We start from the raw sequence: 24,019 nt of genomic DNA, 5'->3' as shown, positions 1-24,019 counted from the left end.
TTTTACATATTACCACCACATATTGACCATCCACATCAACATACACCTCCACCTTCTCATAACGCACACCCGCGGAGACCAATACTGACACTCCCCTTAAGTACGTAAAGAAAGTAGAATAATATGCTTTTTGTATCCAGCACCTACACAAGACATCAACCTTCTCACGCACCAAGTGTGTCTCCAGCAGACATATCATTGAGACCCTTTGGTCTTGAACAAACTAAGCTTGCCGCCCGTCTGGTCTTATCCGCTAGGCCTCTTACATTGCAACTCAATATTTTAATACAGTCCCCCATCATACCGCTCAACAATCTTCAGAGTACCCTCACTCCCTAATACAAGCTGTCTAAACCCACCTCGCACCCTTTCAAATCCCATCTCGCAATCCTGACCCCCCCCAAAACTAAAGCTTCTTCCTCTTACATAGAGCGGGGCTCCTCTGCCCATTACAAACACTCTTCCTTGGTTTACCTTCCCCTCCCGCCTCCATTAGAACTAAAACGCTTTACAATTACCAAAAACATTCCAGAACATATAACAAGGTAAAGAAATTACAATACATATTTGCAGTGCACTATTTAAGGCTAATTTCACATTTGCATTAGAATCCGCAGAGTTTAATCCGCAACCGCAAATGTAGGAAAAACCGCATGGAAACGCGTACAAACGCAGCATTTTTTTAGATGCATACATTAACGCATGCATTAAAAAAAAAACACGCAGAGTTTTCATGCTTTTCCATGCATTTTGCGTTTTCTGTACGCATGGTGAAAAATTTAACAGGAGAAAAGTCTAGATAACCAGACACCGCCAATGGGACTACAGTGGGCGTGTATTATGGGATATCTATATATAGACCCTTGGACTGCTGAAATCTTCAGTTTGCTACTGTATTCTGTGTCATGATGGATCTTCACATGGAGAGCTTTTATTTCAACCTGGATTTAAGCATCAAGCTGTTTCCTGCCTGTGCGTTTGCTTGGGAGCAACAAAGAAATAGAGAACGACAGAGAAGGAAACTGCGTAGGTGTTTTTGGAGACACCCCATTATTGAACTCCGGGAGAGCCGTGGAGCCTATCACACGCTATATGGCGAGCTTCAATCCAACCCAGACAAATTCCCAGAATATACCAGGATGTCTCTGGAGTCTTTTCGGGATTTGCTTGGTCGTGTCCAAGGAGCCATCCAGAGACAGGACACCCAGCTCCGTAGAGCGATTCCTGCAGAGGAACGTCTCCTGGCTACATTAAGGCACGTAATAATTGTAAACAAATGCCAGTCATAATTATTGTTGGTCTGCCATGTATTTTTTGTATTTTCCTTTATGTATTTAGCAGAAGACCACCATAAATAGAATTGATAGTAATTTTTTTTTTTCAGATTTCTGGCAACCAGAGAGAGCTTATCATCCCTCCACTTCCAGTACCGGCTTGGAATTTCCACCCTGTCTGGTATAGTTTCGGACACCTGCCGGGCTTTGTGGAACGTTCTCCGGGATGAACTTATACCCCTACCCACAGAGGACATGTGGATTGAAATTGCAGAGAAATTCTGGAGTGTGTGTGATTTCCCCAACTGTTTGGGTGCAGTGGATGGAAAGCACATACGCATTAACCCGCCAGAACGGGATCAGAGTACTTTAACTACAAAAAATATTTTTTTGCTGTGCTCATGGCAATAGCTGATGCGGACTGTCGCTTCATCGCCGTGGACATTGGAGCTTTTGGCTGTGGCAATGACTCCCAAACTTTCAAGAACTCTGATTGGGCCGATGTGTGTATGGCAAAAATGTTAAATTTTCCACTGCCACGACCTCTCCCCAACACTCAAGGCCCACCCGATGCCATTTGTTATAGTTGGGGATGAGGCCTTTCAGATGTGTGAAAACCTACTGAAGCCATATTCCAGTCAGGACTTGAACCACACTAAAAGGATTTATAACTAGACTGACCAGGGCCTGAAGAACAGTAGAGTGTACCTTTGGGATTCTAGTCTCAAAATGGTGCATTCTTGGGACAGCCATTAATCTAAAAATGGAGACAGTCGATGAGGTGGTCAAAGCCTGTGTGGTTCTCCACAATTACATTATGGCTAAGGAGCGACACAACATTGAACTGGATGAACAAGTTGCAAACCCATTGCCAGATTACCATCATCAACCAATTTGCTGCCTATTTTGATTCTGATATTTGACATGTGGCATGGCAAGACACTATTGTGTAAAATGTCCTGTTGGGTTTGGGTCTGTACCAGTTAGGTTTTAAATGTTACTAATATTTTTTGTTAATAAGCTACGTGCTTTGATATCTTGACCAAGTCTCCTATGTATTTCCTCTAAAAACCACTTAGGTTGCTAGTGGTAAGGTAGTTGACGTTATTACGTTCTGATTCTGTTCTGCAGTATCTATTGGACGCAGACTGAAGAGACGATGGAGGTTTCATACAAAACAGATCTATACTCATCAAGTCAGTTGTCAGAAATAATGAATTCATGATGCACAAATAACAGCCTCATGAATTCACTATTTCTGACACATGTCCAGGTGAGTATACATATGCCTTGTATGACCTCCATCATCTCTTCCGTTTGTGTGAAATAGATTACGTACACTGAAGAAAAAAAAAAATGGAGGTTATACACGGCAGTTCTCTACTCACCAGGTCAGGTGTAATAATTATTTTTTTGAAACATTACCTGTTTAGTATAGTTCTGCTTTGCATTACCGCCATTTTCTCTTCAGTCTGTGACACAGATTAATCAAAATGAAGAGATTATGGAGAAAATACAAGTAATTTTGTTTTGTTTTTTTACCACCTCATAGCTCTATACCAAACACACAAAGGTGCTGTGTTCTACTTAATAACTACTGGAGTTAGGAGTTGGCCAAAAAAAAGTGTGCAGCGCAGTGTTTTATTCGGCGCACGGTGTGTGTTGCTAGCGGCGAAATACACAATTAACCAAACATTATCGGGGGCAAAAAACATTATTATAAATTTTTGAACAAAAATTTTTTTTATTTAACTGCGCCTGCTTAGGGTAGAGTGACGGAAATGGGTGGGGTGTAGCTGTGAGGCCTGGCTAACTGTGGACAAAGCAGGGGTGGCAGGAGAAGGGGGCAATTAAGGTAGTGGGGTCTGGGAGTTCGGGGATGGGGCTTGATGCATGAGAGCGCAGAGACACACTGGAAGGGTGAGACAAACCTGACATTACAGACACATTGGGAGGTGAGGGGGGAGTAATTGAGATCGTCCTTTGTTTTTTATTTTGTTTCCCTTTTTGGGATCGGTGCTGCGGTCATTTGTTGTGGCCTGGTCGTGGTGGCCGACCTGTCAGGGTCCGTGTGCCGCTGCATGGTTTTGGTGGTGGGGAAGGCCATGCCAGGGTCCGAGTGCTGCTGCTGCATGCTGGTGCTGAAAAGCATGCCAGGATCCGGGTGCTGCTGTAGCTGGGACCTGGTGATGGTGGCCGACCTGTCCTGATCCGGGTGCTGCTGCTGCATGGTGGTGGCAGTGGAGGAGGTCCAAGCAGGAGCAGCAGTTGTCATGGTGGTGGCGGTGGGCTTTCCAACAGCACTCGGCATGGTGGTGGTGCTGTAGTGGTGTCCGTCAGTGCTTGGAATGGAGGTGGCCGCGCAGTGGTATGAAGCAGAGCTCGGCATTGAGGTCAAGTGTGACAGTGTAGGCACAGGTGGATATGCCGCCACTGTCTGCTGAAAATACCGACTCTGCTGCATAGCCTGCACGTAAGCAGCATTGCAGGCCTGCATGACACTAAGCTGGAGATCAGGAGTAAGGTGTTCCAACATGCCCTTTTCTATTTGATTAAAAAAATTATGTGCTGGCCTCTGGAGGTCGGCTTTCACTTGGTCAAGGCTTTTGGTAACCTCCTGGATAAGTGTATTATGGCACTATCCAGTCGGTCACCCATCGCCTTGAGTCCATCATGAAAGACCGAGCTCAAGCGCAAAAACTCGGGCATGAGTGACCTCTCCGAGGCCCTCTGCCGGGAGGACTCACTTCACTGACATGTTCGGCTTGTGCAGGCCCAGGACGTTGCTCCTCCTCAGAAGATGACATTCTGATGCATGCAGAAAGAAAAAAAAATGCCAGAAATTAGGACATATAGAGACAGAAAATAGAAAATAAAGACATTGGCTAGGATATACTCACATTGTTCAGTGTCTTGTTTCCTCCAAGGTTCTTGCCTGCGTCTGCTTCTCTGTCTGCTGGGTAGTGATCTGCAAATGCCCACTCCCTCCTTTTATCAGTTTGTATGTGGGAGGTGGCTAATCAGTGTCTAGACATGTTTTCCTGTGGAGCAACGCATGCATTCACAAATGCAAGCAAACGCATGTGCTTGCGAACGCATGCGTTCATATAGACCGTAATGTGTTTTTTTGCCGCATTCCTTCCGCTAACAACCGCATAAGTTCCTGGGTGGCAAATTGATGCCTCTAAAATTACTACATGTAGCGTTAACCGCGCCAAACCGCAGACGACGAAAAGACGCAAGCGTCGTCTAACGCGGCAAAATGCATACCTAATGTTAAATATAGGAATACACGACGCATGCGGATAATTGCGGCATAAATACTGTGGACACAAAATGTGAAAAGTCCTCCTCCTCCCTCCTTATTATCTATTACTGCACCATCTGGCCAAGCAATCAAAATGGCCAAGCTCAACACTGCAAAAGTAAAATAGCACAATTATTTAACAGGTATATCATATACACAATTCCCCTCTTCCAGAAACAAAGAAATATCACGTATCCGGGCCTCCATGGATTCTCAGTCTCCTTTAGCTTTTAAATTTCTTAGCATTAATGTCAATCCACTGGGTAGCGTCCTCATTTTGCCAAAAGCCACCACTCTTAGCTTCGCGGGAAACATAGAATATTGCACCAACTCGGTCGTCTCTTGACACCAGTAAACTTCATTCTCTGGTTCTGAACCGCAGTAGAATAATCCGAGTAAATGGCAATCCTCTGTCCATCAACCGTGAGATCCTCCATTTCTCTGGCCTTCCTGAGAACAATGGCCCTGTCTCTATAGTTCAGTATTTTGGCCAGCATGGTACCCGGGTTAGCTCCAGACTCTGAGCTCTCTCAACAGCAAAAACTTTTGTCAACGCCTCGACCCCAATTATCTCCCTCAGCCAGCTTTCAATAAACTCAGCAGGGTTTCTCCCCTCTGTTTTTTTTCAGACAGACCCACTATAAGGAGGTTGTTTCTTCTGGATCTATTTCCAGAGACTCATTTTTTAGCAGCCAATTCTGATCTCACTTGAGCAAACTTTTTCTCCGCCTTTTGCAACTTTACTACATGATCTTCTGCAGTGCTCACCCTCTCCTCCACTACACCCATGTGTTTGTACATATAAATGCTGCCCTACAAAAGATTGACAATTTCCCCTTTAACCCCTTCCTGACATCGGACGTACTATCCCGTCGAGGTGGGGTGGGCCCGTATGACCACCGACGGGATAGTACGTCATCACCGATCAGCGGCGCTCACGGGGGGAGCGCGGCCGATCGCGGCCGGGTGTCAGCTGCATATCGCAGCTGACATCCGGCACTATGTGCCAGGAGCGGTCACGGACCGCCCCCGGCACATTAACCCCCGGCACACCGCGATCAAACATGATCGCGGTGTACCGGCGGTATAGGGAAGCATCGCGCAGGGAGGGGGCTCCCTGCGGGCTTCCCTGAGACCCCCGGAGCAACGCGATGTGATCGCGTTGCTGCGAGGGTCTCCTACCTCCTTCCTGGCTGCAGGTCCCGGATCCAAGATGGCCGCGGCATCCGGGTCCTGCAGGGAAGGAGGTGGCTTACCGAGTGTCTGCTCAGAGCAGACACTGGTAAGCCTGCACAGATGTAAGTGAGATCGGTGATCTGATAGAGTGCTGTGCACACTATCAGATCATCGATCTGTGATGTCCCCCTCTGGGACAAAGTAAAAAAGTTAAAAAAAAAAATTTCCACATGTGTAAAAAAAAATAAAAAAAAATTCCTAAATAAATAAAAAAAAATATATATATTATTCCCATAAATACATTTCTTTATCTAAATAAAAAAAACAAAACAATAAAAGTACACATATTTAGTATCGCCGCGTCCGTAACGACCCAACCTATAAAACTGTCCCACTAGTTAACCCCTTCAGTAAACACCGTAAGAAAAAAAAAAAAAAAAACGAGGCAAAAAACAACGCTTTATTACCATACCGCCGAACAAAAAGTGGAATAACACGCGATCAAAAAGACTGATATAAATAACCATGTTACCGCTGAAAACGTCATCTTGTCCCGCAAAAAACAAGCCGCCACACAGCATCATCAGCAAAAAAATAAAAAAGTTATAGTCCTGAGAATAAAGCGATACCAAAATAATTATTTTTTCTATAAAATAGTTTTTATCGTATAAAAGCGCCAAAACATAAAAAAATGATATAAATGAGGTATCGCTGTAATCGTACTGACCCGTCGAATAAAACTGCTTTATCAATTTTACCAAACGCGGAACGGTATAAACGCCTCTCCCAAAAGAAATTCATGAATAGCAGGTTTTTGGTCATTCTGCCTCACAAAAATCGGAATAAAAAGTGATCAAAAACGGTCACGTGTCCGAAAATGTTACCAATAAAAACGTCAACTCGTCCCGCAAAAAACAAGACCTCACATGACTCTGTAGACCAAAATGTGGAAAAATTCTAGGTCTCAAAATGTGGAGACGCAAAAACTTTTTTGCTATAAAAAGCGTCGCTGGTTTCACACTTGCGTTTTTGTCTGCAGCGTTTTTTGCACAAAAAAACGCATGCGTTTTTTCCCTATATTTAACATTGAAAACGCATGCGTTTTTTTGTACGGGTTTGGTCGCGTTTTCAAACGCATGCGTTTTTTTTCTGCATGCGTTCATTTTCAGAAATACAACCTGCAGTATTTTCTTGCGTTTTTAAGCACATGCGTTTGCGTCAAATACGCATGCGTTTTTATCGAAAAAAAACAGAAAACACACTGAAAAGCCACCCACCACCATCAAGGTGATAGAGATCCAAACCCTAACCCTAACTCTACCCCTAACCTCACCCCTAACCGTTTAATGAACATTTTCTGAGTCATAGTGCCACGTATTTCAGTGCCACGTATTTCAGTGCCACGTATTTCAGTGCCACGTATTTCAGTGCCACGTATTTCAGTGCCACGTATTTAAGTGCCACGTATCACGTATTTCAGTGCCACGTGTTTCAGTGCCACGTATTTAAGTGCCACGTATCACGTATTTCAGTGCCACGTGTTTCAGTGCCACGTATTTAAGTGCCACGTATCACGTATTTCAGTGCCACGTATTTCAGTGCCACGTGTTTCAGTGCCACGTGTTTCAGTGCCACGTGTTTCAGTGCCACGTGTTTCAGTGCCACGTGTTTCAGTGCCACGTGTTTCAGTGCCACGTGTTTCAGTGCCACGTGTTTCAGTGCCACGTGTTTCAGTGCCACGTGTTTCAGTGCCACGTGTTTCAGTGCCACGTATTTCAGTGCCACGTATTTCAGTGCCACGTATTTCAGTGCCACGTATTTCAGTGCCACGTATTTCAGTGCCACGTATTTCAGTCACGTTTAGGGTTAGGGGTAGGGTTAGGGCTAGGGTTGGAGGTAAAGTTAGGGTTAGGGTTGGGGCTAAAGTTATGGTTGGGGCTAAAGTTAGGGTTTGGATTACATTTACGGTTTGGATTAGGGTTGGGATTAGAATTATGGGTGTGTCAGGGCTAGGGGTGTGGTTAGGGTTACCGTTGGGATTAGGGTTAGGGGTGTGTTTGGGTTAGGGTTTCAGGTAGAATTGGGGAGTTTCCACTGTCCAGGCACATCAGGGGCTCTCCAAGCGCGACATGGCGTCCAATCTCAATTCCAGCCAATTCTGCGTTGAAAAAGTAAAACAGTGCTCCTTCCCTTCCGAGCTCTCCCGTGCGCCCAAAAAGGGGTTTACCCCAACATATGTGTTATCAGCGTACTCGGGACAAATTGAACAACAACTTCTGGGGTCCAAGTTCTCTTGTTATCCTTAGGAAAATAAAAATTTGGGGGGCTAAAAATCATTTTTGTGGGAAAAAAAAGATGTTTTATTTTCACGGCTCTGCGTTATAAACTGTAGTGAAACACTTGGGGGTTCAAAGTTCTCACAACACATCTAGATAAGTACCTTGGGAGGTCTAGTTTCCAATATGGGGTCACTTGTGGGGGGTTTGTACTGTTTGGGTACATCAGGGGCTCTGCAAATGCAACGTGACGCCTGCAGACCAATCCATTTAAGGCTGCATTCCAAATGGCGCTCCTTCCCTTCCGAGCTCTGCCATGCGCCCAAACAGTAGTTTACCCCCACATATGAGGTATCAGCGTACTCAGGACAAATTGGAAAACAAATTTTGGGGTCCAATTTATTCTGTTACCGTTGTAAAAATACAAAGCTGGGGGCTAAAAAATCATTTTTGAGAAAAAAAAAAATTATTTTCACGGCTCTGCGTTATAATCTGTAGTGAAACACTTGGGGGTTCAAAGCTCTCAAAACACATCTAGATAAGTTCCTTAGGGGGTCTACTTTCCAAAATGGTGTCACTTGTAGGGAGTTTCAATGTTTAGGCATATCAGGGGCTCTCCAAACGCAACATGGCGTCCCATCTCAATTCCAGTCAATTTTGCATTGAAAAGTCAAATGGCGCTCCTTCCCTTCCAAGCTCTGCCATGCGCCCAAACAATGGTTTACACCCACATATGGGGTATCAGAGTACTCAGGACAAATTGCACAACATTTTTTTGGGTCCAAATTCTTCTCTTACCCTTGGGAAAATTAAAAATTGGGGGTGAAAAGATCATTTTTGTGAAAAAATATGATTTTTTATTTTTACGGCTCTGCATTATAAACTTCTGTGAAGCACTTGGTGGGTCAAAGTGCTCACCACACATCTAGATAAGTTCCTTAGGGGGTCTACTTTCCAAAATGGTGTCACTTGTAGGGGGGTTTCAATGTTTAGGCACATCAGGGGCTCTCCAAACGCAACATGGCGTCCCATCTCAATTCCAGTCAATTTTGCATTGAAAAGTCAAATGGCGCTCCTTCCCTTCCAAGCTCTGCCATGCGCCCAAACAATGGTTTACACCCACATATGGGGTATCAGCGTACTCAGGACAAATTGTACAACAACTTTGGGGGTCCATTTTCCCCTGTTACCCTTGGTAAAATAAAACAAATTGGAGCTGAAATAAATTTTGTGTGAAAAAAAGTTAAATGTTCATTTTTATTTAAACATTCCAAAAATTCCTGTGAAACACCTGAAGGGTTAATAAACTTCTTGAATGTGGTTTTGAGCACATTGAAGGGTGCAGTTTTTAGAATGGTGTCACACTTGGGTATTTTCTATCATATAGACCCCTCAAAATGACTTCAAATGAGATGTGGTCCCTAAAAAAAAATGGTGTTGTAAAAATGAGAAATTGCTGGTCAACTTTTAACCCTTATAACTCCGTCACAAAAAAAAATTTTGGTTCCAAAATTGTACTGATGTAAAGTAGACATGTGGGAAATGTTACTTATTAAGTATTTTGCGTGACATATGTCTGTGATTTAAGGGCATAAAAATTCAAAGTTGGAAAATTGCGAAATTTTCTAAATTTTCGCCAAATTTCCTTTTCACAAATAAACGCAAGTTATATCGAATAAATTTTACCACTAACATGAAGTACAATATGTCACGAGAAAATGTCAGAATCGCCAAGATCCGTCAAAGCGTTCCAGAGTTATTGCCTCATAAAGGGACAGTGGTCAGAATTGTAAAAATTGACCCGGTCATTAACGTGCAAACCACCCTTGGGGGTGAAGGGGTTAACCTCCTGCACCTGGAGGGTTAAGGCATTTAGGGATTGCTTACATGAGGAAAATAGTGTAAAAACATACCTCCGGGTCGGCTCTCCTCCCGATATCACTTCCTCTGGAGCCCCTGTTGCCACAGCCATATTGCCTCCCCCCTTCTGTACCTCATTCTCCCCTGCAGAGATCTCTTCCTCCTCCTCCTTATCAGATCCATCTCAGGCAAGTGTGTCTCCTCCGCTCCTTCCACCCGGGCAAACTGTTTGAGCTTTGCAGCCACCTAATTGCGCCGCTGACATACGGCGTTCGCTTTATCGGCATCCTCCCAGGCCGCGGCACCATCTTGGATAGCGCCTGCATCTCCAACACGCATCTTTCTGCCTCCCTCCGGTCATCTCTACCTCCACCGGGCCTCCAAACAGCACCACTCAGGACCCTCAGCCAGCAGGTATGGCACAATTTAAAGCAAACAGCGGTGCCTGCGCAGGATTAAAGCAGTAACAGCAGCGGGAGCACTCTCCTATGCGTCCGCTCACATAGCCAGCTAGGACACAACCCCCCCCCCCCCCCCCCCATCTGCAAGTCTTACAGCAGAAGTTGCCTACATCATACTCTCTCAAGAGGTTTACTGCATCACGCAGTATAAGGCTATGTGCCCACGTTGCGGCTTCGTGTGCGGATTTTTCCGCACCTTTTTTTAAAAATCCACAGGTAAAACACACCCAAACCCTATAACTATGCAAGCTTGTAGATTAACCCCTTAATAGCCATCGATGTGCATTAAAACAGCAGCAGTTAGGGGACCTTATTCCTCATTACAGTATTAAAAAGGCGGTTAGAAATAAGTGAATAGCGCCCTTTGGCGGGCAAAAATCCTGCGGGTGACAACTGTATGTAACAGCAGACACTCTGCAGCATCAAAGCAGAAAGGTTTTAAAAACAGATTGGGGACGATAAACACAGCAGCATCCAAATGGTTAAAATGAGGTTAAAAAGACCCCTTTTTCATACCAACAACCCCGTTAACGTAATCTCAGGTGCAGATAGTTGCCAAGGTACCCTGAGGTCATTGATAATTCAGGCCACCATACCCTGGGGTTTTCAGGTTTCTGCACTCAGTGCACGTAATGGTGTAACCTCCCTTGCTTTGAGCTGAATATTACGTTTATATATCTTCCGCTTGCCATTGGCGTCCATATTTGGGACCTGGTCCTGCTTGGCCCTTATTCACATTGACATCACTTTCACACATGGCAAGGTTTTAATACTAGAGATTAGAACCATCCCGTTGTGGGTACATTTTGGTATGGCTTTTCTTTTTTCCTTTAACCCCTTAACGACCGCCGATACGCCTTTTAACGGCGGCCGCTAAGGGTACTTAATCCACAGCGCCGTTCATTAACGTGAATAGCGCCCCCCAGAGTCGGATTTTCTCTGGGGTCTCGGTTGCCGAGGGTAGCCGAGACCCCAGAGAACATGATTCGTGCGACGGATGCGTCGTGCTTCGGCGGACCGTCGACACAAAAAAAAACTACATGTAACTTTTTTGTGCGACGTGTCCGCCATTTCCGACCGCGCATGCGTGGCCGGAACTCCGCCCCCGCCTCCCCGCACCTCACAAAGGGGCAGCGGATGCGTTGAAAAAATAGAATTATTCTTACCGTTAATTCGGTTTCTAGGAACCTTCCACGACGGCATATGGAGGTTGTCTCTTTGCCCTGATGGGGAACAGGAAACACAAGAGAGGTTAAAAGCACCTCCCACCTCCCATTCACCAGTGACTTATAACTGAAACCATAGCACCGGTTACCTTCTGAGTCCCAGAATTAATCCAGGAAATATAGAGGGTGGGAAATTAGTGCCGTCGTGGAAGGTTCCTAGAAACCGAATTAACGGTAAGAATAATTCTATTTTCTCTAGTCACCTTCCACGACGGCATATGGAGGAATACCAACTAATTGGCACTAGGGAGGGACAACGGCCTGAAGAACTTTGCGGCCGAAGACTAAATCTCTGTTGGATAATACATCCAACCTATAATGTTTGGAGAAGGTATGTAGAGACGACCACGTAGCTGCCCTGCAGATCTGCTCTGGAGTCGCACCTGCTCTCTCTGCCCAGGAGACCGACGTAGATCTAGTTGAATGGGCCTTGATTCCTACTGGAGGTAGTTTATTTTGAGCCAGGTAAGCTTCTGTTATGGCTTTTTTAATCCAAGAAGCGATGGTACTCTTGGCTACTTTCTTCCCCTTATTTTGTCCTGAAGAGTGGACAAAAAGGTTGTGATCGACTCTAAGAGCACTGGTTTGATCTAAATAATGTAGCAGGATACGTCTAACATCAAGAGTATTAAATTTTCTTTCCTCAGAGTTTGCAGGATTACTACAAAAAGTTGGTAACACTATCTCTTGAGAACGATGAAATTCAGAGACCACTTTTGGGAGGAAAGAAGGATCAAGACGGAGAACTATTGAGTCCTCTCTAACCAGTAGATAAGGTTCTCTTATTGATAAGGCCTGTAATTCACCCACTCTTCTAGCTGAAGTTATAGCTACCAAGAAAATAGTCTTGTAGGCGAGATTCTGTGGGGAACAGGTAGACAAAGGTTCGAACGGTGGACCTGTAAGGCCTTGAAGCACAATATTAAGGTCCCATGGAGGAACTATAACTTGTTTCCTAGGGATCATTCTGTTTGCTGAGGTCATGAACCTTTTAATCCAGCGATGTCCTGCTAGATCTTGGTCAAAGATGGAACTAAGTGCCGAGACCTGGACCTTCAGAGTACTGGGTCTCAGACCAATTTCTAGGCCTCTTTGTAAAAAGTCCAATATCTTAGATATATCTGGCTTAAGAGGGTCTGGAGGGTTAGGCAGACAAAAAGATGAAAATTTTTTCCAGATTTTATTATAAATAGCATTTGTTACCGGTTTTCTGGATTTTTGAAGAGTAGCTATAACCGGGTTAGATAGCCCTTTTGCTCTCAGCACATTGGCTTCAGAAACCACGCCGCTAAATTCCACCTCTGAGGATCCGAGTGAAGCACTGGGCCCTGGGAAAGGAGATTGGCCTTCGATGGTAACATTAACGGTCCGTCCACCTGAAGTTGAATAATCATGTTGAACCAACTTCTCTTGGGCCAAAATGGAGCGACCAAAATAGTTGGAGTCTTTTCTATCCGAATCTTCCGTAGCACTTTTGCCAGGATCGGGATGGGTGGAAAAGCATATGCCAGATGAAATTGCCAATCTTGAACCAAGGCATCTATTGCTCTGGGATTTCCTCTTGTATCCAGGGAAAAAAATATTTCTACTTTCGCGTTCTGGTGAGAAGCAAAGAGGTCGACCTCCGGGAGACCCCATCTGTTTACCAGTAAGTTGAAAGTTTGCCGATCCAGACTCCATTCGCCTGGGTGAATATCCTGTCGGCTCAAATAATCTGCCTGAAAATTGGCAGTACCTTTTAGGTGAGTTGCCGTCAGAGACAGTAGGTGTTTCTCGGCCCAGGCAAAGATTCGTGCAGAGATATTTTTCAGACTGGTGAATCTTGTACTGCCCTGATGCCTGATGTGAGCCACCGTGGTCATGTTGTCCGAGTATATCTGGACATGTTGTCCAGAGAGTTGATGATTTGTTGTAAGGAGAGCTTCTTCCACAGCCTTGAGTTCTCGGAAGTTTGACGATCTCTCTCTGGTTGACGGGTCCCAAAGACCCTGATAAGGAACATGATTTATCATGGCTCCCCAGCCTCTCTTGCTGGCATCTGTCTTGATCGTGGTTAACGGGAATTGAATCCAACTCACACCCCTGCGAAGATTTTCGGACTTCATCCACCACGTTAGTGATGCTTTTACTCGACCTGGAGTGTGAAACCTCTTGTTTAAAGAGCCAGGACGACCATCCCAATTGCTTAGCAAATGAGTTTGGAGAATTCTTGAGTGGGCTTGAGCCCAAGCCACCGACTGTATACATGCTGTCATGGAGCCTAAAAGTGACATTCCTTCCCGGAGCGTGGGAGATCTCGTCTCCTTGTATTTCTTGACCTTTACTACCAATGGTAGTCTGTGGTCTTCTGGAAGGAAGGACACTTGTTTTTCCGAGTCCAGAATTACTCCTAAAAACCTTCTGGTTCTTGAGGGTTGAAGCTGGGATTTCTTTATGTTCGGTATCCAACCCAGAGACTTCAATATCTCTAATGTGGTTGATACGTGAGATACCAGGGTCACTTTGGTGGGAGCTACTATCAGCAGATCGTCCAGATAAGGCACTATACAAACCCCTTGTCTCCGAATGAATGACACAGCTTCCGCCATCACTTTGGAGAACACTCTCGGAGCTGATGAGATGCCGAAGGGGAGGACTCTGAACTGATAGTGCTCCACCTGATGATTCCCCTGAATCGCAAACCTGAGATATTTTATATGTCTCGGGTGAATAGGGATATGAAAATACGCATCTTTCAGGTCGATTGTCGCCATAAAGGCGTGCTGATGTATTAAGGGAATGGCTGATTTTACAGACTCCATCTTGAATCTTCGATATTTTACATGTTGATTCAGACCTTTTAGATTTATGATGATACGTACTTCCCCTGATGGTTTTGGTACCATGAATAAGCGGGAGTAATGTCCCTGACCGCATTCTGATTGTGGAACTGGGGAGATCACATTTGATCTTAAAAGGTCTCTGAGACCCAATGTTAGTAGTTTGTGATTCCTCATTGAGGAGGTGGTAATTTTTAGACCCTGAGGGGGGGGAGAAGTTAACTCTATCAATAGGCCCTCCTTGATAACATTGAGGACCCAGTGGGAGCTGGTGATGTTTTGCCACTGATCCACATAATTTGAGAGTCTTCCCCCCACCGGGTCGGAGTCATTGTTTATCTTGCTGAAATGACTGTTGCTGCTGCTGCTGCTGTTGTTGCGGGACGAAGATATTTTTCCCTCTGCCTTTAGCATAGCTCCACCTGCCGGTCTTGCCTTTACCCCTCGGCTGGGAGGGTTGAGACAGTGGGGCACGAAAAAACCGTTTTCTTGGTTGTTTTTGCTCCGGGAGCGCTTTTTTCTTGTCGGTCGCTTTATCCAAAATGTCGTCTAAAGCTGGACCAAACACATAGTCTCCCTTAAAAGGGATGGCACATAACTTGGCCTTAGATGTGACGTCACCACTCCATAATTTAAGCCAGAGGGCTCTTCTGGCAGAGTTAGAGAGCACCAAAGATCTGGCAGCAATTCTAACGGATTCTAGAGAGGCATCCGCCAGAAACCCAGTAGCCTTATGTAAGATAGGGAGGGAATCCAACATCTCACTTCTGGAGGTACCCTGAGAAATGTGCGATTCTAATTTCTCCAGCCAGCAGGAAAGGGTCCTTGCAACACAAGTAGAGGCAATATTAGCCTTGAGAACAGAAGAGGACGACTCCCAGGATTTCTTCAGGAGACTCTCAATCTTCCTATCCATAGGGTCTTTTAACTGCGACGCATCCTCAAAGGGGAGTGCTGTTTTTTTGGCAACTCTGGCCACCTGCACATCCACCTTGGGAATGTCAAGTTTAACAAGGTCGCCTTCTAGAGGAAATCTATGTTTCATCTCGGAAGATATATTAAGACGTTTCTCAGGGAGATCCCACTCTTGCTCAATCATATTAATCACATTTGCATGAACGGGGAACCCTGCCTTTTTCTCCGATTTAAGCCCACCAAACATATGATCCTGTATGGATTGTGGTACAGGTTCCTCTTCGAGCCCCATGGTGTTACGAACAGCAGACACCAGGTCCTCAATATAATCCGAGGAGAAGAGGTATGCTGGATCTTCCCAGCCAGCAGATGAAGAAAAAGAGTGGTCAGAATCCGGATCCGATTCTACAACCTGAATCTTCCTCTTCTTAGCTGGGGAATGTGGTGGCGGAGGTGGGGGTGGAGGAGTGAAGGCTGCTAAGGAAGATTGTACCTCCTGTTTAACGAGAGAGCGTATCTCATCTAGCAGAGATGGTTGCTCTGCTTTAACTATCCTGTCCGTGCATGGCTGGCAGAGTTTTTTATCCCAGGTAGGAGGGAGCTTTGCAGAACAGACCGGACACTTCTTCCTAATAGTAGCTCTAGGGGCAGACTTTTCTCCCTGAAACAGAGGGGGAGAGAAGAATGAGGAGCTACCCCTAAGATAAAAACTACCTCCCGGATCCAGACCCTGCATACTCACAGTAGCAGGGGCAGTGCTGGGCTCTGCAGGTGCAGGACACAAAGAACCATCCATACTGAAGAGATTATAGTCTTACCTCAGTGGTGGTTCAGCAGGCTTTTATGGAGTACTCTCCTAGCACCTGCCTCCAGCGGTAGAATTTCCCCTCCTCCTCCTCCGGGATCCACGTGTGGGACGCCATTGTGCCGACACCGCCGCCGGTGAAACCCGGAAGAGCCGGCTTCAGGGTAATATGAAAACCGGAAGTGACGCGCGCGCGACCGCCGACGTCACTTCCGGAACGCCGACCAAGCAGCATGGAGGGAGGAAGCCGGGAAGCTACGGAGAGGATCCCGGCTGGGGATCCCGGCCTGCTTTACCCTCACGGGGGCGCAGGAAGGCCGGGAAGGGTCCCGAGGTACCTGGCAAGCAGGACGACGGGAGCAGCCCACGGAGAGGCACAAGGCGACCCCAGCTGCCCGGCTGAAATACAGGTAAGACCTGTGAATTGACTGTAGTCACCGGCCACTACAGCATATGGAACCTCTCCCTGTCCCATGGGGAACAGGAAAGACACTGGTGAATGGGAGGTGGGAGGTGCTTTTAACCTCTCTTGTGTTTCCTGTTCCCCATCAGGGCAAAGAGACAACCTCCATATGCCGTCGTGGAAGGTGACTAGAGAAAACAGCATCCGCGGCACCCGTTGTGCGGCGCTTACAACGCTAGCGTCGGTACGTCGGCCCGACACTGCGATGGGCCGAGTACGACGCTAGTGTGAAAGTAGCCTTAGGCTTCTTTCACACTTGCGTCGGTACGGGGCGGTCGCAATGCGTCGGCCCGATGTACCGACGCACGTTGTGAAAATTGTGCACAACGTGGGCAGCGGATGCAGTTTTTCAACGCATCCGCTGCCCAGTCTATGTCCTGGGGAGGAGGGGGCAGAGTTACGGCCATGCATGCGCGGAAATGGCGGACGCGACGTACAAAAAAAAGGTTACATTGAACTTTTTTTGTGACGACGGGGGCTAAAGTTATGGTTAGGGTTGGGGCTAAAGTTAGGGTTGGGGCTAAAGTTAGGGTTAGAGTTGGGATTAGGGTTAGGGTTTGGATTAGGGTTGGGATTAGTGTTACGTTTGGGATTAGGGTTAGGGTTGGGATTAGGGTTAGGGGTGTGTTGGATTTAGGGTTTTGATTAGGGTTATGGTTAGGGTTGAGATTAGGGCTGTTTTGGGGTTAGGGTTGTGATTATCGTTAGGGTTGTGATTAGGATTATGGATCGGGTTGAGATTAGGGTTAGGGGTGTGTTGGGGTTAGGGTTGGAGTTAGAATTGGGGGGTTTCCACTGTTTAGGTACATCAGGGGGTCTCCAAACACGACAGCCAATTTTGCGCTAAAAAAGTCAAATGGTACTCCCTCCCTTCTGAGCTCTGCCGTGCGCCCAAACAGTGGTTTACCCCCACATATGGGGCATCAGCGTACTCGGGATAAATTGGACAACAACTTTTGGGGTCCAATTTCTCCTGTTACCCTTGTGAAAATAAAAACTTGGGGGCTAAAAAAATCTTTTTTGTGGGAAAAAAAATATTTTTTATTTTCACTACTCTGCATTATAAACTTCTGTGATGCACTTGGGCATTCAAAGTTCTCACTACACATCTAGATAAGTTCCATGGGGGGTCTAGTTTCCAAAATGGGGTCACTTTTGGGGGGTTTCTACTGTTTAGGCACATCAGGGGCTCTCCAAACGCGACATGGCGTCCGATCTCAATTCCAGTCAATTTTGCATTGAAAAGTCAAATGGCGCTCCTTTGCTTCCGAGCTCAGCCATGCGCCCAAACAGTGGTTTACCCCCACATATGGGGTGTCGGCGTACTCAAGACAAATTGTACAACAGCTTCTGGGGTCCATTTTCTCCTGTTACCCTTGGTAAAATAAAAATTTGGAGGCAAAAAGATCATTTTTGTAGAAAAAATGCGATTTTTTTATTTTCACGGCTCTACGTTATAAACTTCTGTGAAGCACCTGGGGGTTTAAAGTGCTCACCACACATCTAGATAAGTTCCTTAAGGGGTCTAGTTTCCAAAATGGTGTCATATGTGGGGGGTCTCTACTGTTTAGGCACATCAGCGGCTCTCCAAACGTGACATGGCGTCCGATCTCAATTCCAGCCAATTCTACATTGAAAAAGTAAAACGACACTCCTTCTCTTCCAAGCTCTGCGGTGCGCCCAAACAGTGGTTTACCCCCATATATGGGGTATCGACGTACTCAGGAGAAATTGCACAACAACTTTTGTGGTCTAATTTCTTTTGTTACCCTTGTGAAAATAAAAAGTTGGGGGCAAAAAGATCATTTTTGTAGAAAAAATGAGATTTTTTATTTTCACGGCTCTACGTTATAAACTTCTGTGAAGCACTTGGGGGTTCAAAGTGCTCACCACACATCTAGATAAGTTCCTTGGGGGGTCTAGTTTCCAAAATGGTGTCACTTGTGGGGGGTTTCCACTGTTTAGGCACATTAGGGGCTCTCCAAACGCGACATGGCGTCCGATCTCAATTCCAGCCAATTCTGCATTGAAACAGTCAAACGGTGCTCCTTCACTTCCAAGCTCTGTGGTGCGCCCAAACAGTGGTTTACCTCCACATATGGGGTATCGGCGTACTCAGGAAAAATTGCACAACAAAATTTGTGGTTAAATTTCTGTTTTTACACTTGTGAAAATTAAAAATATGGTTCTGAAGTAAAATGTTTGCAAAAAAAAGTTAAATGTTCATTTTTTTCTTCCACATTGTTTTAGTTCCTGTGAAGTACGTAAAGGGTTAATAAACTTCTTGAATGTGGTTTTGAGCAGCTTGAGGGGTGCAGTTTTTAGAATGGTGTCACACTTGGTTATTTTCTATCATATAGACCCCTCAAAATCACTTCAAAGGTGATGTGGTCCCTAAAAAAAACATGGTGTTGTAAAAATGAGAAATTGCTGGTCAACTTTTAACCCTTATAACTCCCTAACAAAAAAAAAAATTGTTTCCAAAATTGTGCTGATGTAAAGTAGACATGTGAGAAATGTTATTTATTAACTATTTTTTGTGACATATCTCTCTGATTTAAGGGCATAAAAATACAAAGTTTGAAAAATTTTCGCCATATTTCCATTTTTTTCATAAATAATCGGAAGTAATATCGAAGAAATGTTACCACTAACTTGAAGTACAACATGTCACGAAAAAACAATCTCAGAATCAGCGGGATCCGATAAAGCGTTCCAGAGTTATAACCTCATAAAGTGACACTGGTCAGAATTGTAAAAATTGGCTCGGTCATTAAGTACCAAATTGGCTCTGTCACTAAGGGGTTAAATCAAAAATGGTATTTACCAAGTACTCATATATATGCACTATTGCCTTTACTTACAGCAGGGTATATGTTAATTTTGTTTCTATCTTGCTTCCAACCCGCAGGTTACAGATGTTACAGTATAGTGGATGGGATTTCAAGAAATCCCCATATGCATCCAGAGACACCTGCGGAGACAGACATGCAGCGTGTCTTTCCAGACTGCAGCATGTCTATCTTGCAGAGACACGAGACTCCGCATGACAAATTTCACCCATGCAATGTATTTAATGAATACATGCGGATTTCACCTAGATTCAATAGCCAGCAGCACTTTGGAAGAAGTGGATATGTGCTGCGTCCAAAGTGCTGCCAGTTACTGAACATCTGCACATACCCTTATAGTCCGAAAAACACGGTACTCACTACACCCATAGACGTTTTTGATCACATATGGGTTATCACTGTGTTCAGGAGAAATTGAACAACAAATATTCTAGTCCATTTTCTCCTATAGGCTTGTTTGGTCACGCTCATGCATCACTGATAGGACAAACTGCTTTTGAGGATGAAATTTCTGCTTTTTGTTGCACAACCCTTTTCTTATGCCTCAAATCAATGCAGGCTTGGACCAAATTACCAACAATTATAAAAAGCTAAATAATCCAGGGCAGCAGAGGTAGCAAGATCCTTTTCTATTGTTCTCAGACTCTCTACCCACAAAGTTGCCATTAAATATTCTCCTAGACAAAAACTCTCTTTAAATTAGTCAAAGAGTACCAACTTCTGCTGCCTAGGAATGTTTAAGCGCTTTTCTGCGTCAAATCTCCACAAGTCGTGGCCTCAAACTGAAATAACCATTCCATTATTACTGATGGGCAAAGGCCATAAAGAACGAAACTCTCACCGTATGCAGGTGCTTGACATATACATTTAAGGTGCAAGAGATTCAAATCTAAAGGACTTGGCCTCAGTCATCCAAAGAGGATGTGCCTCATCTGCAAATTCCCGATAGGTGGAACTTGCAGGCATTGTCTAATCTTAACACTAATAAGTATCCCACACCTAGCATTATAAATACCAGTCAATGTCTTCAGCTGTTCCCCTGCGTCGCTCCAGTCCCAATCAGCCATCTTGTGACTGCAACTTGTGACTGGATGTCAGAGGTAACTGTTACAACCTCATTCTGGCTCTCAGACTTACATTTAATAGTGACCTCCAGATCACTTAAACACTGCAGCGATTCAGCAGGTCACAATCGGCAGGAGATGACCAGAGTGGCACCAATAACAGAACATAATCTGGTAAGTATATTACTAGGGGCAGAGAACTTTCATTGGTGACACCACTCCAGCGATAAAATAATTATGTCTGGAATGGAGCTTTAAAGCGAAACATACCTTTACACAATTTTTATTTTTTTTTTATTTGTGGTTTGCTTCCTGAACGCAAAAATAAGCAAGTCTTCACTAAAGGTTTATGTCATTTTGATGCGGCAGAGCATCCAATTCCAATTAGACAAGAGCTATGCAAAATGGATAACAATTAGAGCTGTTCCTCGTTTTGACTTCTCCCTTTGCACTCATCCTCCCTTCTCTCCGTCTAAGGCTACTTTCACACTTGCGTTGTGCGACGGACGTTGCAATGCTTAATTTTGGAGAAAAAACGCATCCTGCAAAGTTGCCCGCAGGATGCGTTTTTTCTCCATACACTTGCATTAGCGACGCATTGCGACGTATGGCCACACGTTGCATCCGTCATGCGACGGATGCGTCGTGTTTTGGCGGACAGTCGGCACAAAAACGTTCCATGTAAATTTTTGTGCGTCGTGTCCGCCATTTCCGACCACGCATGCGCTGCCGAAACTCCGCCCCCTCCTCCCCGGACATTACAATGGGGCAGCGGATGTTTTGAAAAACTGCATCCGCTGCCCCCGTTGTTCCATTTCTTTCACAACGTGTGTCGGTACATCGGGCCGACGCATTGCGACGGCCCCGTACCGACGCAAGTGTGAAAGTAGCCTTAGGCTATGTTCATATGGTCTTTTGCAGAGTATTTTTTTTCTGCAACCAAAACACTGAGAACAAAATGCAACAAATGGCTACATTTTTTAGGTGGATTGTGTGTGGGATTTGTCTACAGTTTAGGCCTCTTTCACACTTCAGTTGTTTGGCGTCAGTCTAAAACCGCCAGTTTCCTCAAATAACGGATCCGTCATTTTTTTGGCGGATCCGTTATTTTCCCATAGACTTGCATTGGCGACGGATTGTGGCGGATGGTCGTCAGTTCCATCCGTCGGATCCGTCGAAGTTTGGCAGACGTTGTCTAGACATAGAGGGACATTGAAACGTTTGTCAACGCCGAAATGACGATTCGCGGCGGATCAGTCGCGTCCGTCATTCCATAGAATGGCCGCCTATGGGCGACGGATCCTTCGCGACCGTCATTTTGGCGGATCCGTCGCCCCAATCCGTTTTTTCAATTGCGCATGCTCCAAAAAGTAGATACTTTTCCCAGACAACCCCCAAGTAACGGATCCGTCAAAAAAACGGATCCGTTGGAACCGTTTTCTCAACAATTGTGACGGATCCGTCACTATGTCGGAAGTGACTGACGCCAAACAACTGAAGTGTGAAAGAGGCTTAATGCTAATAAAGTTAGTCACCAAAAACAGCACAAATGTTATGATGTGTTTATTTTTAATTCTATGTAAGAAAAAACTGCAAGAATGGACATGTTAAGATTTTCAAAAACTGCAGTGCTCCAATTCAGCTGGGGAAATTACACAGGCGCCTGTGCACTGCGGTACTTTGCTCTGCCCTCAACAGGGCAGATAAGTACGCCTGCACAGGAGCGCGATGCCCGGGAGCCCATGAAGCAAGCAGGAGGGCAGCATTGCAAGAAGATGGGAGGCGCCGGACCCGAACCTGCAACACCCATCGGACTGGACAGCCCCCCTTCCCCCAGGTGTGTATAATAAAACTTATTTTTCTTATCTTTCAGGTCAGATCGGGGACTTATATACAGCATTATAGAACACTGTACATAAGCCCTGAAAGGCTGAAAGGCGGTGGCCGTATCTTATATCGGCCAAACCTGGTGACAGGTTAGCTTTAAAGATAAATAACTTACATGTACAGGGACTACCCTCTCTTGCACCTCCACATTCATAGCATGTTCTCTTATATTCCAAATTTCAGAAGGCTTCATTTTTCCTATCGAAGGAAATAGGTGTTTGTATGCAGTGTTCTGAAAGTATAAAACAAATACACCGGTTTAAAGCCAAATGTTTATCTTGAAACAAAATTAGTTTTTTTGCTATACATCATATATCACTTACTCATCAAGTTGGTGTGAATACTGGGAATCTCTACAATTCAAAGAATGAACATCCACTAGTGCTGAATAAACCACGAGCACAAGAAACCAGACCTCCAATAATAACATTATACCACCTAAGACCGTGTTTCTCAACTCCAGTCCTCAAAACCCCACAACAGGTCATGTTTTCAGGATTTCCTTAGTATTGCACAGGTGATAGTTTCACCACCTGCTCAAGCATTAATGCCTATGCAATACTAAGGAAATCCTGAAAACATGACCTGTTGTGGGGTCTTGAGGACTGGAGTTGAGAAACACTGACCTAAGATGACAGCCAACACAACTGGTGTATCTAGTACTAGCCATCTATGACATATGATCCAGATTTTAATTGATCTCTCAGTGATGGGCTCTCTTTGGACAGACTTTAAGGGTACGTGCACACAATGTCTTTTAGACACCATAATACCCACTGAGTTTTGCTAGAGGAAGACTATTCGCGACACATTGACACCTTTTGTCCCGAAGAGCCTTTTCTATGGTGTGTTTTTAGATTTGTTTTTTTTTTTACATTGTGATAAAGTATTAAGGGTCTTCCAAGCAGAAGCTGCCTGGCCAGAAGAATGGACCGGTCAAATCTTTTAACCACTTCACATCTTTGCAAAAACATCGCATAGCACTCATATTACTAGTGTAATTATACTGGGCAGCGGAGATCTCCGTTTACTTACTCATGCCAGTTCGGCGTGAACACAATTGCAGCACGCTGAGAGTGCATCTGAGACTCAGATCACACTCACCAATACAAGTCTATGGGCGAGAGCGAAACATCTAACTCCGATTACGGAGGAGGATAATGGATAATTTACTTTTGCTGTTTCTGTAGCTTCTGAGCTGCGATACTGACGCAAGAAATTCAGGGCATAGTGCACCAACACTCCGCTCAAACTCTGCGAACAGTTTGAGCCAAGTGGGATTTGCAGTCCAGATTCTGTCACACAAGCGAACATATGCCAGTATGACTCCAGCATCATTTTAACTCAAATTCCAGTTTCATTACATTTTGTTTGCGTATCCCTGCATGCACTGCAGGTTCTCAAGCGACATCAGTGGGCAGAAAGCACAGTCACTGCAGCAGCCCCTGTCCCCACCCTGTAACAAACCATCATCAGTGACGTTCATTTCAGGGCCGGGGCTAGTCCCTGCTATACTAGGAAAGCGCCAGTTGTCAATTCTGACGTATGAATAGTATGATTTTGTCACTGTGCAATATTCTTTTTAATGCACAGTGAAAGTGCATTCCCTTGTCAGCTCTGATGAGAAGTTGACG

The 24,019-nt window shown here is 45.0% G+C and overlaps 1 protein-coding gene across 9 annotated transcripts in view; it reads right to left on the bottom strand.

Moving 5' to 3' along the window:
* The window catches only part of LOC143782314 (uncharacterized), a 231,213-nt gene that overhangs the window by 126,257 nt on the left and 80,937 nt on the right, over positions 1-24,019 (bottom strand). For 6 of the 9 annotated variants that reach the window (XM_077269647.1, XM_077269649.1, XM_077269646.1 and 3 more), the window contains one exon: positions 22,501-22,617. The exons of the other annotated variants lie outside the window; for them this stretch is intronic. In XM_077269647.1, the coding sequence (XP_077125762.1) occupies positions 22,501-22,617 (117 nt within the window). The remainder of the gene's footprint in view (positions 1-22,500; positions 22,618-24,019) is intronic. 9 annotated transcript variants of the gene reach the window in all.

The sequence above is a fragment of the Ranitomeya variabilis genome, chromosome 6 (genome assembly GCF_051348905.1).
Source record: "Ranitomeya variabilis isolate aRanVar5 chromosome 6, aRanVar5.hap1, whole genome shotgun sequence".
Lineage (NCBI taxonomy): Eukaryota > Metazoa > Chordata > Amphibia > Anura > Dendrobatidae > Ranitomeya > Ranitomeya variabilis.
The sequence above is the reverse complement of the archived record's forward strand: the minus strand, read 5'-3'. Positions and strand labels throughout refer to the sequence as shown.